The sequence below is a fragment of the Etheostoma spectabile genome, chromosome 2, assembly GCF_008692095.1.
Source record: "Etheostoma spectabile isolate EspeVRDwgs_2016 chromosome 2, UIUC_Espe_1.0, whole genome shotgun sequence".
Classification (NCBI taxonomy): domain Eukaryota; kingdom Metazoa; phylum Chordata; class Actinopteri; order Perciformes; family Percidae; genus Etheostoma; species Etheostoma spectabile.
In genome coordinates this window covers 3708576-3721578 of record NC_045734.1, presented here as the reverse complement: position 1 = coordinate 3721578, position 13003 = coordinate 3708576, and the positions used below count along the sequence as shown (strand labels likewise).

The following is a 13003-nucleotide window of genomic DNA, read 5'->3' as shown; positions in this document are numbered from 1 at the left end:
ACACACACACACACACACACACAAACACACACACACACACAAACACACACACACACTTTGAGTGCCCCGGGACACCATATATTTATTCGACATGTTAACATTCACTGGCTCTGCCCATAAAGGCCAGCCCACACATCTTAACGTTACCTCTGCTCAAAAGCGACAAATAGGCGGGAGTCCAAAATATTCTCCTCTGGTTCCCAGGTGCTGTATCTGTGAATTCAAACATTGGCGTTAAATTAAATTGGGGAAGCGAGCGCTGACACACACACTTTGGGGATGGCCATAGCGCTAGCCTGCGAGCTAAATTCTCCATCGTGCTATAATCCGGGGCTGTCTCGCTAGCTTTGGCAAGCTAACGACAGCCACAGCCGAGACAGTCCAGACACCACGGCCGTGGGTTGAAAACATACAAGAGACAAAATGTGGCAGGACTTACTTGGGAGACCAGCCCTTCCATTTCACAAGGTATTCAATCCGACCCTACATGCCAACAGAAACAAACAAATGACTGCATTAGCTTGCAGCTTGTATTATAGTGCGGTGTTGGTGCATTATATTCAACGCTATGGGAGAAAAGGGGAACGTTACATCTCGCGCCTACCTTCCTTATCCTCCGTTTGATGATAGACTCGGCAGCGAACACCCTCTCCCCGACGGCAGACAGCTCCATGTTTACTCCAGTGCTACCTACAGTTAGCTTGGTGTACGCTTACGCTAGCAGAGCAGATATTTTTCTCCAGTCCCAGGCAGTCACTCTGAATTCCCGACAGACCATAATAGAATGGACGTCAGTGCAATTTTTTTTCACTGCGTTGCTAAGGAACCACAGTCGGTGGAACCTCTAGAAGAACGCCCATTGGTTCAACCGTTGCTACGTGCTCGGGTTGCTAAGTGAGGGGGAGGAGCGTGCGTCTGTGTGAATTCTTTCAGGGGAGGGAGGGAGGGAGGTAGCCTAATGGTGGCTTTTACCCCGCGAGGCGTTGAATCATTTTGCACAAATTATTTGAGATATTCAAAAATTCACCGTGGTATCAAAAGGAGGCTAGTCATAGGTAGCCTAATTGTAGTTATATGCACGCGACAGTTTCGTCAAGCAAATAGAGAAACCAGGAAATAATGTCGTTTGATGTAGCCCATGCAACAACGCGAAACACAGCGAATATGAGACATGCATTAATATCGAACCAGCGATGCATTTATCAGCAAAATGCAGTAGCCTAAACTCAATTGGCATACGTTATTATGGGCATATTTGTCCATAAGCACACAAGCTTCGATAGTCTGTGTTAACTCGTGTACCAGCACGCATTCATTTTGTTTGTCCTTGCTGTCTCAGGCCAAGCACAGAGGATCAACGCACTGTTCCATCTTGTCAGGCAAAATTATTGTCGGTTTGTTTTCATATTCATAACACTCCTTTTAGCTTAACGTTGAAGGCATATGTCTCAATTGTGTTGCGTAGGCCTATTTATGGCGCTTTGCAGTTTAAAATATTTTAGCATGGGCAATTACGTGTAAAGCCTCTGGACACATACACAGGTGATTCCAGTGCTTCTGGCAGATTGGACTCTGCTCAGGTTAAGTGGGCCGGACCTTTGATGGCATCTTATTAGGTCACACAGTTTTTTGTTTGTTTGTTTTTTTTACCAATAAGACATGTTCAAGTTTCATTTTTCCCTGTCCCATCAAGCAGAAAAAAACTAGCAGGAGACTCAGGAAGATGTCATTCAATCACCACCCACACAGCCTTAGATAAACTCAAAACACCAGAGTGTGTGTGTGTGTGTGTTGTTTGTGTTGTTGTGTGGTTTGTGTGTGGGTGTGTGTGTGTGTGTGTGTGTGTAGCCTCTATATATATATATATATATATATAATATATATATATATATATATATATATATATATATATATATGCCTGGGCAGTGGTCCATTAAAGAGTCTTAAAATAAAAGAAATTACAGTGGAATTTCTGTCACTCACCATTATGCAAGACGTCTAGTGTCTTTGATTTATTAACTTGTAAGCTATGGAAAAAGGGTGATGTCAGACCCAAAAGCAGAAAATATCAGCCGATGCATGTTAATATCGGACAAACGCTTTTCACAGGCTCATATACATATATATATATATATATATATATATATATATATATATCATTATATATATATATATATACACACACACACACACACATATCTGCATTGTAACAAAGGTGCGGCCATTGTTACCTGTCACCTCCCTCTCTGTCACTTTCTGGTTCGCCTTTTTAATTGGCCTATATAGGCTAACACAGTAATACACAGGTTACGGTCTGCTTCTGTTATTCTTCATTAAAAGCTTTTATGTCGGTGTGGGGTTTTTTTCTGCGCAGACTATATGACATTTACTCAAGCAAAATGATCTGCAGAAATAATCTGTAGGCCATATGTTTCCATCGCACCAGCCAACGCAATAAGACAGCCAGAAAACTCCCAAAAGAAAATACAATGTTAGTGTCTGAAAATCTAAAACTTAACGTAAACGTAAACGTAACAAAATACAAAATAAAAAAAATAAAAAAATCATAGAGCCATTTTCATAATGGTGATTTAAAAAAAAGAAAGAAACTGGAGTGCCAATGACGTGTTGTCATGAATCAGATCACTGTTTTGCACAAGGATACTGTACACCCTATTTTATGCTAAGAAAAAATATTAATATATAATATAATATAATATACATGGGCAATATAATACATTTAAATAATTAATTTATATTAAGCATAATAATAAAGACGAATAAAGGCTAATAATAATAATAATTATTATAATAATTCGATGAGCTAGGCAGCAGAACTTTCAGTTTTGTAAAATAGTAAAAGTTATGGTTTAACTGAATAATCAAATAATCAGTTTGAGGCTATAAGAAAAAGTATTTCCAACAGCCTATTAGATATCAATTTAACGGTCTAAGGTGAGTGAAAAATAGATGTCTTTGTCAAAACTTTAAATGATTTATTATTCATTTATTAACCAAGCAATGGCATGAACAGAAGATAACTGAGGGCAAAAATGGACAAACAAATAAAGTCTAACAACGCGACTTCTTAATCGATCCGCCGATCGCTGGTACAGGCTTATGGTTTATAGCTTCCTGAACATTAATAATATTGAGTCATCTGGACGTAGGCCTTTCCCAGCCTCAGTGATAATGATTACACGTTGGATTAACATAGAGTGCCACATTAAATCAAACGAGCTTCCCTTTCCTGCAGGCCTACACACCACAGCGCCAGTCAGATTGGATTACAAGATTCGACGCTCATGTCCATTGACGACTTAGACAGCCTATAAATAGGCATAGCCTATAATAACATATGCACTGCAAAATAAAAAAAACAACAATATGTAAATGCAACTTATGCAAGACACTCTTGCAAAGCCGAATTGCGTGTGTCGTTGATTTAAAAGAATGCAAAAACAATATAATTAAATATTACAAGTCGAATGTGAATGACTAATATTAATGGAATCCCCCCCCCCCCCCTCCCCCCTCCCCCCCCCCCCCTCCTGCTGTGTGGAGGACTAGCCTTGTGCATCTCGGAATTAGAAAATTGCATGCATTATTGTTAGACAGTCAGTCACAAAAGAAGCTTCTTAATCAAACAGCTTCCATATGGATCTAGCGTATATACACACGCGCGTGTTAACTTATTTTCCAGAGAACCAATGACATGGCTCTTCTTAATGAGGGATGAAGCCAGTGTGCAGCCAGATGAAAGTAGATTCTGGCTATAAATGAACGGCTTTTACGTGACAAGACAAGAAAAACGGCATTGACCGACGGAATAGTGACTCTGGTCGATAGACTCAGATCCCATACGCACCTAATAAATATCATATCCGCTTGTATTGTTTTTTTATTTAATTGTTAGAGCGCAGAGATGACGATAAAAAGCTCCATTTAAAGCCCATGACAATCCACACTGTGGGGATAAAATGAGGGCCATTGATATAATCTACACTCTTGTCGAATTGAGTAGTCATCAGAGAATAGTTGTCCTTATAAGTTCCATCTGTAACTAATGTGCCACGGTGAGTTGGATAGTCGCGAATGGTGGTGCCAACGTGGAAACCGTTTGAAATTTAGTTTCTGCTCAATATCACTCAAAACTAATTAAAACACAACTTCCATTCGGCCAAACAGAGATCAATCATATTCACATGTCTCCACTCGCAGGCTTTGTTAATTTGCTCCATGCGTGCGCAATTCCTATTAGCCAAATAAAGCCAGACTCTTTCCCTCAATCAGCTGCAGCCATGAGGGACATGTCTCAGAGAGGGAGATTAAATCCTGCTAAAGTCCTTTTTGTTAAGGAAGCTATCCACGTTTTTATGAAGATGTAACATTAAATTGTAACGTGGTGGCAATCGGACTCTTTGAAGGGAAGCTGCTGCAGACGTGCGCCAACGCATTTGGAATCTTTAATTGTCAGTGAAGGACGTTTGTCTAATTACTAGCTATATGATTTTAGGATTGTCTCTTTCCTGTCGTGTTTTTCAGTGCACAAACGAACACTCAGCATAGAGAAAGAGAGGGAAGATGGGGCGCACCTCAGACTCTGGATGCGATTGGTCTCGGCGCGCCTGCACTGCAGCAGTGCTGCCGCCGTTGGAACACCATTGGCTGGCTTGTATCCGGGCAAGACGCTGGCTCCACCGGGAAGCCCGGCCATGTCATTTGGAAAGAGAAAGGTGGTCTTTGGACATTTTTTTTGTTCTCATTAAGCAAATTCGATCCGCTTGTTTTGTGTGTGTGTGTGTGAGAGAGGTCGGATGATTAGGTGCGGGGATCATGTCATGAGACAACCAGTATCATTTTGTCTTTCTTGCAAACGTCTCAGCCAGACCCCACTTCACGGTTCCATTCTACATTTATTTATAGATTATAAAAGCAGATGAAGGCCACTTTTAGTTAGGCTTTACACGCTGTTAATCATACATTATTATTGTTATTATTGTTATTATTATTATTTGCAGTTAAAACAGGAGTTTCTTTCCCTCAATCCCCCTAGCCAAAGAAAGAATAGATTTCCATGTAACTACAAATCCTGCAAATTCCAAAAAGCACCACACACTGTGCTATGTGGTGTTGAGGATAACAATAATGGGATCTATCTCGTCCGCGTGCCAGGCGCAGATCTGTAATTAGCGTAGACCTACAACAGCTAGATGATGACTGGATAATATTACCACTGCGGCCCGTAAACCACCTGTGTCTTTCCTCTTGTTGAATCACATGGACTGAGGTCAGCACTCACGAGCCAGTCCCTGCTGGATGATTTGAGGGGTTGGTCACTAAACTGGATCCATCCAGCTGGGGTGATCCCAGCCAGGTCGGTGACTGTAAATAAAGCGTTATGTTTACAGAGTTAACGAGGCTGACAATAGAAGGACATACAGGCGTTCTAGGCTACTGGCCTTTGCAGAAGATTGTGACATATTAAATAGATAAACGGAGTATAGAGGGTTTTTTTTGTGACAGAGAGCCCGAGTAATTTTTTTTGTTCTTTGACAAAATGAATTCATTTTCACAAAATAAAGAAGTTCCATAGCTCACAAGGCATCCGTAGGCCTTGGCTAGTCGTTCATAAGCACTATAGACCCAACGTGTTCAGTTCCCCAGTTAACTGTATTATGAGCTCATAGGCCTAGGCTACTTAAATAAAAGGATGTTGATGACTTGATTTAGAAATCTTTTAAATCACAGTTCTGTGCATCCAGAAGTGTATGGCTCTCTGGAGAGGACTCTGTGGAATGGCTCCGTTTGGTTCAGACTTGACATAATGTCACTGTCCAAAAGCACCAGTCATGCGTCTTCAAAATAAAAACCAAAAGATCCCGTAGGCCTATTTCTATGGGAGTTTTGGAAATCAACAGCACACCAGCGTAGGCTACCTTATGTCTGTCGGAGAGCTTTTTCAGGCCTATTTCAGTCATGCATGCACACATTCAGCATGAGATAGGCAGGTAGGCTATACGAGGAAGAGGGGGATAAAAGGCTGATGGCTCACACAGAACACTGAGCTGTGGTCCTGTTTATCTGACCAGATCTAACTTGTCCGGAGTTGTTGTCGTTGCCTCCACTGCACGGTAGCCCTATGCTATAGGCCTGTCCGAGCCGGCTACGTAGAGGGAATAATATCTGACAGCCTGCGGGGAATTTACGGCTGAACTGAAACGTTGTTGCACTTATTTGTCCGCTGCAGCCGCTGCGAGTCGTTTCAGAGAGAAGCGATGGAAAAGAAGCGAGTGGATGGAGCAGAGAGAGACGACAGCCATGTTTTCTGTCGTGTCGTAGCTCATATTAACAACGCAGAAACAGAAAGCGCTTTTATTTGCGGGCTGCAGCCCAGGAAGTGGTCGAGAGCTGCCGTATCTATCATTTCCCTCGTTGAAATTTACACGACAACACGTTTAACCCGTCTACAGCATCGGAAAACGGCAGAGAGCCTTTAGATATCAAGCGTTGCTAGCATAGCCTGTACACAGTCTATGGTTCACCGGCAGGAGAGCCTGAATCACACGGCAAGCCCTTTTAACGGTTAAAAGCTGAGTTTGACTATCCGGAATTAACATTGTAGCCTACATATCAAAAACGTCTTTATGACTATAGTCGTAAATACATTTTGGATAGTTCGAATTGTCATTCAAGCTATCTGTAACGTAATTGTGACAATAGTCAAAACGACAGATAGGCTAGAGATAGGCCTATCTGTAATTCAGTTTTGACTTTAGGCACAACTGAATTACAGATAGCTGCAATGACGCCATAAAAAACGACGTTCGACTCGTCACATAACTTAGGCTAAATGACAACTGCAGATATCTGTAATTCAGTTTTGACATGGCAGAATGAAAGTTAAAGATATCTTTCGGGAGGCTGGTGGTCCTCCTCTGATCTTTCCTTTAAAGCGCCCAACAGTTATTCAGAGGACCAGCAACAACTATCGGCTACATCTGCCCTGCCTTTCATTAGACTATATGAGGGTCTGAAATAAGAAACCGTTGAAAGGATATGCTACGTTGTTATTAAAAGCTGAACCCGTAGGTCAAGTATAGGCTAAAGAAACGAGTCGCCTCACGCTGAGTTTCTCTCAGCATGTCAGGAGGATTTATTCAACATCTGACATAACCAGCTGTTCAGGTCAAAATGATGCACTTTAAACGACTACAATCCTCTTCCAAGGCACATAAGTGTTGGTAAAAACAACATGTAGCCTAATTCCCAGTTTACAATGGATACATTTTCGTGTTTTATGGTTTAATGAAGAGCAAGAAATAACAACTACTAGGCCTATATCCAGTCATCTTGAGATCTGGGAGTATAAGGCCTATAGGCTATAGGCCTACCTTATTTAACACCGTTAACACATACCTGGAACGTTTATTACACCACGCTACCAGTTGCGATTATTGCCTAGTCCAGAATTAAACTGACATTTCAGGTTTTAATCCTTAATTGAATTTGTTGTTAAAGTTTCACATGAAAGCAATGTTTTGCCTCATATGGAAAGACATTGCTTTCCATAGGAGTCCTGGCCTGTCGCTCCACACAGCGGGCAAATAGCTGCATGGTCCGGGCAGCCCATCTGAAAAGAACTAATAATCCTCACGGCCCACAACACACACACACACACTTAGCAACTTCTGAGGTAAGGATGTCCATTTAAGAGCATTATAGCAGCGACCCACCCTTTCCAGTTAAAAACTTGTATTCTCCGTGGAAAGCCAAGGACGCGCAGGAGACCCGCCCTGAGGGTCTAGGATTATGTCCGTCTAAAAAGTAACACATTATGCACACAAGTCCATATGTCACTTGCAAACAATTTTATTATTGCAAAATGTATCATAGGAAGCTTTCAATTTATTGAGTCTGCACACAAAAACATCAAAAGTGCATCTGATCATCGTTCTCACAGAGCAGTTCAATGCACCTCAGACCATACAGTGCTGGAAGGGATCGCGGAAATAAAAGGACAGAGGGGGTGTATGACACAAGGGAACAGATCTGATTATGACTAGAATGTGTGCTTTTACATACTTTTAAATTACTGCGATGTTGCAAAAGTCACTCAAAATATGACAAACACAATCCATTCAATCCCATACATAACTGTGTATAGCCTCGAACATGTCAGGGAGGCAGAGAACGGAAACATTAAAAAGTGAATCATGGAGCACGCAGCTGGTGGTACTAATCTATTGGATTACACAGCTAGACAGGCAGTGTTAACAGAGATTGGTGACTGATATACGTCAAGTGGGAAAAAAAGAGCCAGTTTTAGTTACTGCACTGCTAGAAAACATACAATAAATAGAATCACAGAGTTGTATATCTGCCGTCTTAATGGAAGGGACTTGTGCTCAGTGTCGGATCTCGAGATGCATGACGCAAAAAAACACTTTCCCTTTGAACGGAGATCAAATTAAAAAAAAGGAGCATGAATCAAACATTAACCATTAATACGCTTTCATTTTCCTTTTTAACAATGAAAATCCCATTTATCCACATAAAGGCGCTTCATTTTACTTTATCTGCTTGTTTAAGCATGCCTAATAGCATAATCTGTCCAAGCAGCATGCATCCTTGTTTAAATCTGTCCATCTGTTCACACAGACACACACACACACACACTCTCACACACACAGTGTAAATTACCATGTTTTAATACAGTTTTTCTTCCTTCCAAAATTGCCCATACAGCCTACATTTGTTTAACCTTATGAGATGCAGACAGTTGAGTGTATAATCAAATTATTGAGTATTTACAAGTTAAGTGCGTCTTTAATCAAAGTTTAGACATTTACCTAATTTGGCTTTTTAAACTATGTTCAAAACAGCTGAAATTAGATACTGCATGTGACAAAAGCTCCAGCATTTACAACAAAGAGCTTAGAAGAAGAAATATGCAAATAACGCAATAAAAGATTTTTTTTTTTATCTGAACTATGCAAAAATGAAAACATCAAGGGGCCAATTGTACATTCAAACATCTGAAAATACAAATATCTCTTATATACATGTATACAGTTGGTACCCAGTTGAGTTACACTTTGATGTATTCCTTAAACGTGACCGTGAGGCAGTTTGTAGTAATGTCTGTGATCACTATATTCCCAAGGAAAGGCTGGAAAGAGGGAAATGTCTCCTCTTTCCTCTTGTCCTGGTCAGAGACAGACAAAGGAGTGACGTTCTCCTCCTCTGTAGTTTTTTGTGTTTCAGTCCAGGGCTGTGCCTCTGTTTGTGTTTGTGTGTCTGTTTCATCCTGTGTATGTGTTGTAGCTTGTGTTACAGTCGGAGCCTGTGGGTGTGTTTCAGGCTGGGTAGTTTTAGGCCTGGACTTGACAATGCTCAAGTCAATCGGCTCCTCCTGGTCTGCATACCCGCAGTCCTGCAGTCCGATGGGACTCTGGTGTCCGTTTTGGTCCATGCTGATGCTTTGGGAGGGTGAGGACACCGTGTTAGGAGCGTCGATACTCCTGGAAGTCACAAACCTCTTACTACTCCCATACTCCTCGCTGTCTGTGTCAAAGAGGTGTCGCTTCACTCCGTGGAATCCACCTTGGCTTCCTCTTTTGTCCAGTGGGGGGGCAACTCCCTTATCCGAAGGCAGGGCGAACAGATTAGGCTCGGTTGTCAATTGTAAAGGCTGATCGGCTGAAAGCTGCCCCTGACCCCTGACCCCGACATGTTTATCCTGTTCCGTCACAGTTGGCTCCGGGGCTCTGGGGCAGGGTCCGTTTAATCCACAACTGGGAACCCTTGGTTTGTCTTTGGGGCTTTTGGAAAATCCATTCATGAGGCCGAGCTTCTTGACGAGCTTCATCTTCTCGAGGTGGTTCTCCGCGCTGGTGTCCGTTCCTTGCGACGGCTTTTCGCTAGTTTCAGAATCGCCGTTTTTAACCTTGGCCCCTTTCATTCCGTTTTCCATGTACTTGCTCATGACGATAACAATCCGCCCGTTCTTGTTTTTGTTCTTCACGATCTTTAGCTTCCCGTTGCTGACACCGTTAGACTGCGCCAAAGCGTCCTCTTTAGGTCTGGCCGTCTCCGGTTCTTTGTGGCCATTGAGGTCTGCTGGAAGCTTCTTCAGCTCCATGGTGATATCCTTGACTTTTGTCAGGCAGCCTGAGTCCTTGTCCCTGACCCACTTTTGCTGCAGCACCGGGGGAAGGTTGTAGCCCTTGTTAGCCAGCTCGGAAGCTTTTACCTCTCGGGGTTTGGCGAATATGGGCTCGTGGCCCTTGAGGTCCGGCTGGTAGTGGTGGTGCTTCTTGCTGTTGAGCTGAAAGTAGAACTTCTTGCTGTTGGCCTGCTGCTCGGCCTCGCGCTCCCTGCACAGCGGCTGGTACGGGTGGTGCTTCTTGCTGTTCAGCTGGTACTGCTGGCCCTGGGGGCGCAGCATCTGGATGGGGCTGGGCTTCTGACAGCTGTCCTCGTCCAGGGACGCCTCATGAAGGTCCGCCAGAATACTGGATCTCCGGGCGAAAGAAGGAACCTGTGCAACCAGGCAGTAATGTGTGTTATTAAAAAAAGTACAGTAACATACACCTCCATCAATATTACATGAAGAATTGTGGATTTTGTCCATTAGACAGGCCTCCTCTCTGTCTCATTTTAAAACTCTTCTTAAAACACACCTCTTTTCATTGGCTTTTAACACCAGGTAGAGTGTGGATCTTGTGTGTGTATACCTTTACCGTATGCTGGCAGTGCATTTTGTTGTATTTATTTTAATGTACCTTATACTTGTTATTATCTTTTTGTACAGCACTTTGGAAACCTTTGGAAATCATGCTATATAAATAAAGTGGATTGGATTGATTTTCTAGTGTTTTTTTTACAGAAGTATTTAAAGTGCATTAGGGCTGAACAATATACTGTGTGTGTGTGTGTGTGTGTGTGTGTGTGTGTGTGTGTGTGTGTGTGTATATATATATATATATATATATATATATATATATATATATATATATATATATATATATATATATATATATATACACACACACATACATACATACATACATACACATACTGGTGCGATAAACATCGCAAAAGGCTGCGACATATCCCGAGAGACACTTTTAGTGTGCGTTGAAAGAAAATATCAGTAGAAATCTCCACATTAAAATGTAACTAACATTCCTGTTTTAGTGCGGCCTTTTATATTCAGTTCAAGGATCAATGTGTTCAATGAAAGAATGCTGGAAATGATTTCCTTTCATTTGCTTAAAATTAAATTAAACAAGTACACATCGGTTTAGTTATATCGCAGCCCTAAAGCACATCCCTCTTGGTGGGGCCTTTGATGAATGGTTAAACTTGTATCTACACATGTGTCAGGCACCAACAAAAAGCCATGGTTCTTTGGGGCCCAGGAGTGGCACTGATGAAACAGTGCTTGGAATGTGTGCGGGGTTCTTCTGAGGCACAGCGTTTATTTCAGGGGCCCCGCTCCATGTTCACACAGGCCTCCCACAGCTCCCGTGCGGCTCCTTTAGCCACCGGCCTGGCCCTCACAGTGCCATTTCAAAGTGTCTCCTGTGGCTGTGACCTCAGCTCCGAGGAATGTCACTGGCTGCTTTGTGTCCCATCACTGACTTTATCCCATGTGTTACCACCAACACCCTCCTGGGAGGAACAAAAAGGCTCCTCTGAGGGGTTCCCCTGGCCTTTTGGATTGCTGATTGATGTACTTAATGTACGAGTCACAGGCAGTTAGCTACCACCTTTAGGTCAGGGAACTGGTCCCTAAAAAATATTGTAATTCATATTCTAGTACTCCCAACACCTAAGTTAAAGGGTCCTTACACTGATTTTACACATGAAGATTAAGTTATCTCATCATGGTGTGGGCAATACTGTGAAAACCCTGATGATGTCATTGGTTAAGACAGTTGTTTCAGCTCTGACTTAAAAGCTACAGACCCAGTCCCAATGTTTGTTTCCTGTAACTTCCAGGTAGAAAACTGCCGTACATAAAATTTAACACCGCTGAGCAAACGGGCACGAGGAACAACTGGATGTTCTCTCATCTCAGTCATCTTTAAATGCATGGTTGATGCTTTGATATGTCAACACATTCACTAACGTTAGGTTGGAAAGCTCATTTACCTGTTGGGCCACATACTAAAGAAACGGACACCACTCAAACTAGGAGTCAGTCAGACTGGCGGTGACATGCTGCTGATCCGAACGCTAGATTTGGTTTAGCAAAGCAACACAGGACAGGAAATAAGCACAGAGGAGACGTCAGATAGCTCGGACCACAACAAAAATAGACACAGTTGCCAATTTCACAAAATGTCCGCATTAACATCTCCGTTATTCAACTCAACGGCCAGAAGTGATTTTGGTGTTAATGCGAAATTACGGTGATTAGGTTTATACATTTAGAGCAAAACGCCTGCAGTACACACTAGGTGTGTTGAGAATACAACATTCCCACAGCTTGATCCAGTCTAGTGACTAAAAGTCGGAAGAACTGCCTTTTGCTGCTTAAAATCCAACCATCATTGCATAAAAGGTGCCTCTAACTCTATGGGAGTGCAATATTAAATCTGCCCCTATCTCTGAAATTCAACACTTTGAGAGGGAATCATGCAAGAAAACAGATCTTAAGCATAGCTGCAATTCCTCGTAAACATTATTGATGTAAGTGTTCAGTGTCAGTATCTTCTCACCTGAACCAGGAGGTGCTTGGGCTTGGGTCCTCTCTTGCGATATCCCATCAGCTGCTCCTGGCGTTCCCTGTGGGAGAGGAAAACAGCAGCCAATCAGTGAAACTATCTAGCAGAGATGAGTTGCTGTTGCATGGCAACACAACGTCACGGGTGTCTTCCTCAGGCTCAATTAAGAAACACTGAGTCCATGTTACAGGTTGCAGTTACACTTCCTGATGCAAGGTGAAATTCATTCCGCACGCATAAAAAGGAGCATACACCCCCCCCCCCCC

General features: G+C 42.4%; 2 protein-coding genes across 2 annotated transcripts in view; both read right to left on the bottom strand.

The window, feature by feature from the left end:
* The window catches only part of cbx8b (chromobox homolog 8b), a 3462-nt gene extending 2654 nt beyond the window's left edge, over positions 1-808 (bottom strand). Inside the window, exons 1-3 of the mRNA XM_032542176.1 lie at positions 605-808; positions 440-483; positions 148-213 (exon numbers count right to left, since the gene is read on the bottom strand). Of these exons, the coding sequence (XP_032398067.1) occupies positions 148-213; positions 440-483; positions 605-673 (179 nt within the window). The 5' untranslated portion in view covers positions 674-808. The remainder of the gene's footprint in view (positions 1-147; positions 214-439; positions 484-604) is intronic.
* Positions 809-7856: 7048 nt separating this feature from the next.
* LOC116702118 (E3 SUMO-protein ligase CBX4) overlaps positions 7857-13003 on the bottom strand; it is a 9408-nt gene continuing 4261 nt past the window's right edge. Inside the window, exons 4-5 of the mRNA XM_032536280.1 lie at positions 12732-12798; positions 7857-10543 (exon numbers count right to left, since the gene is read on the bottom strand). Coding sequence (XP_032392171.1) covers positions 9092-10543; positions 12732-12798 — 1519 coding nt within the window. The 3' untranslated portion in view covers positions 7857-9091. The remainder of the gene's footprint in view (positions 10544-12731; positions 12799-13003) is intronic.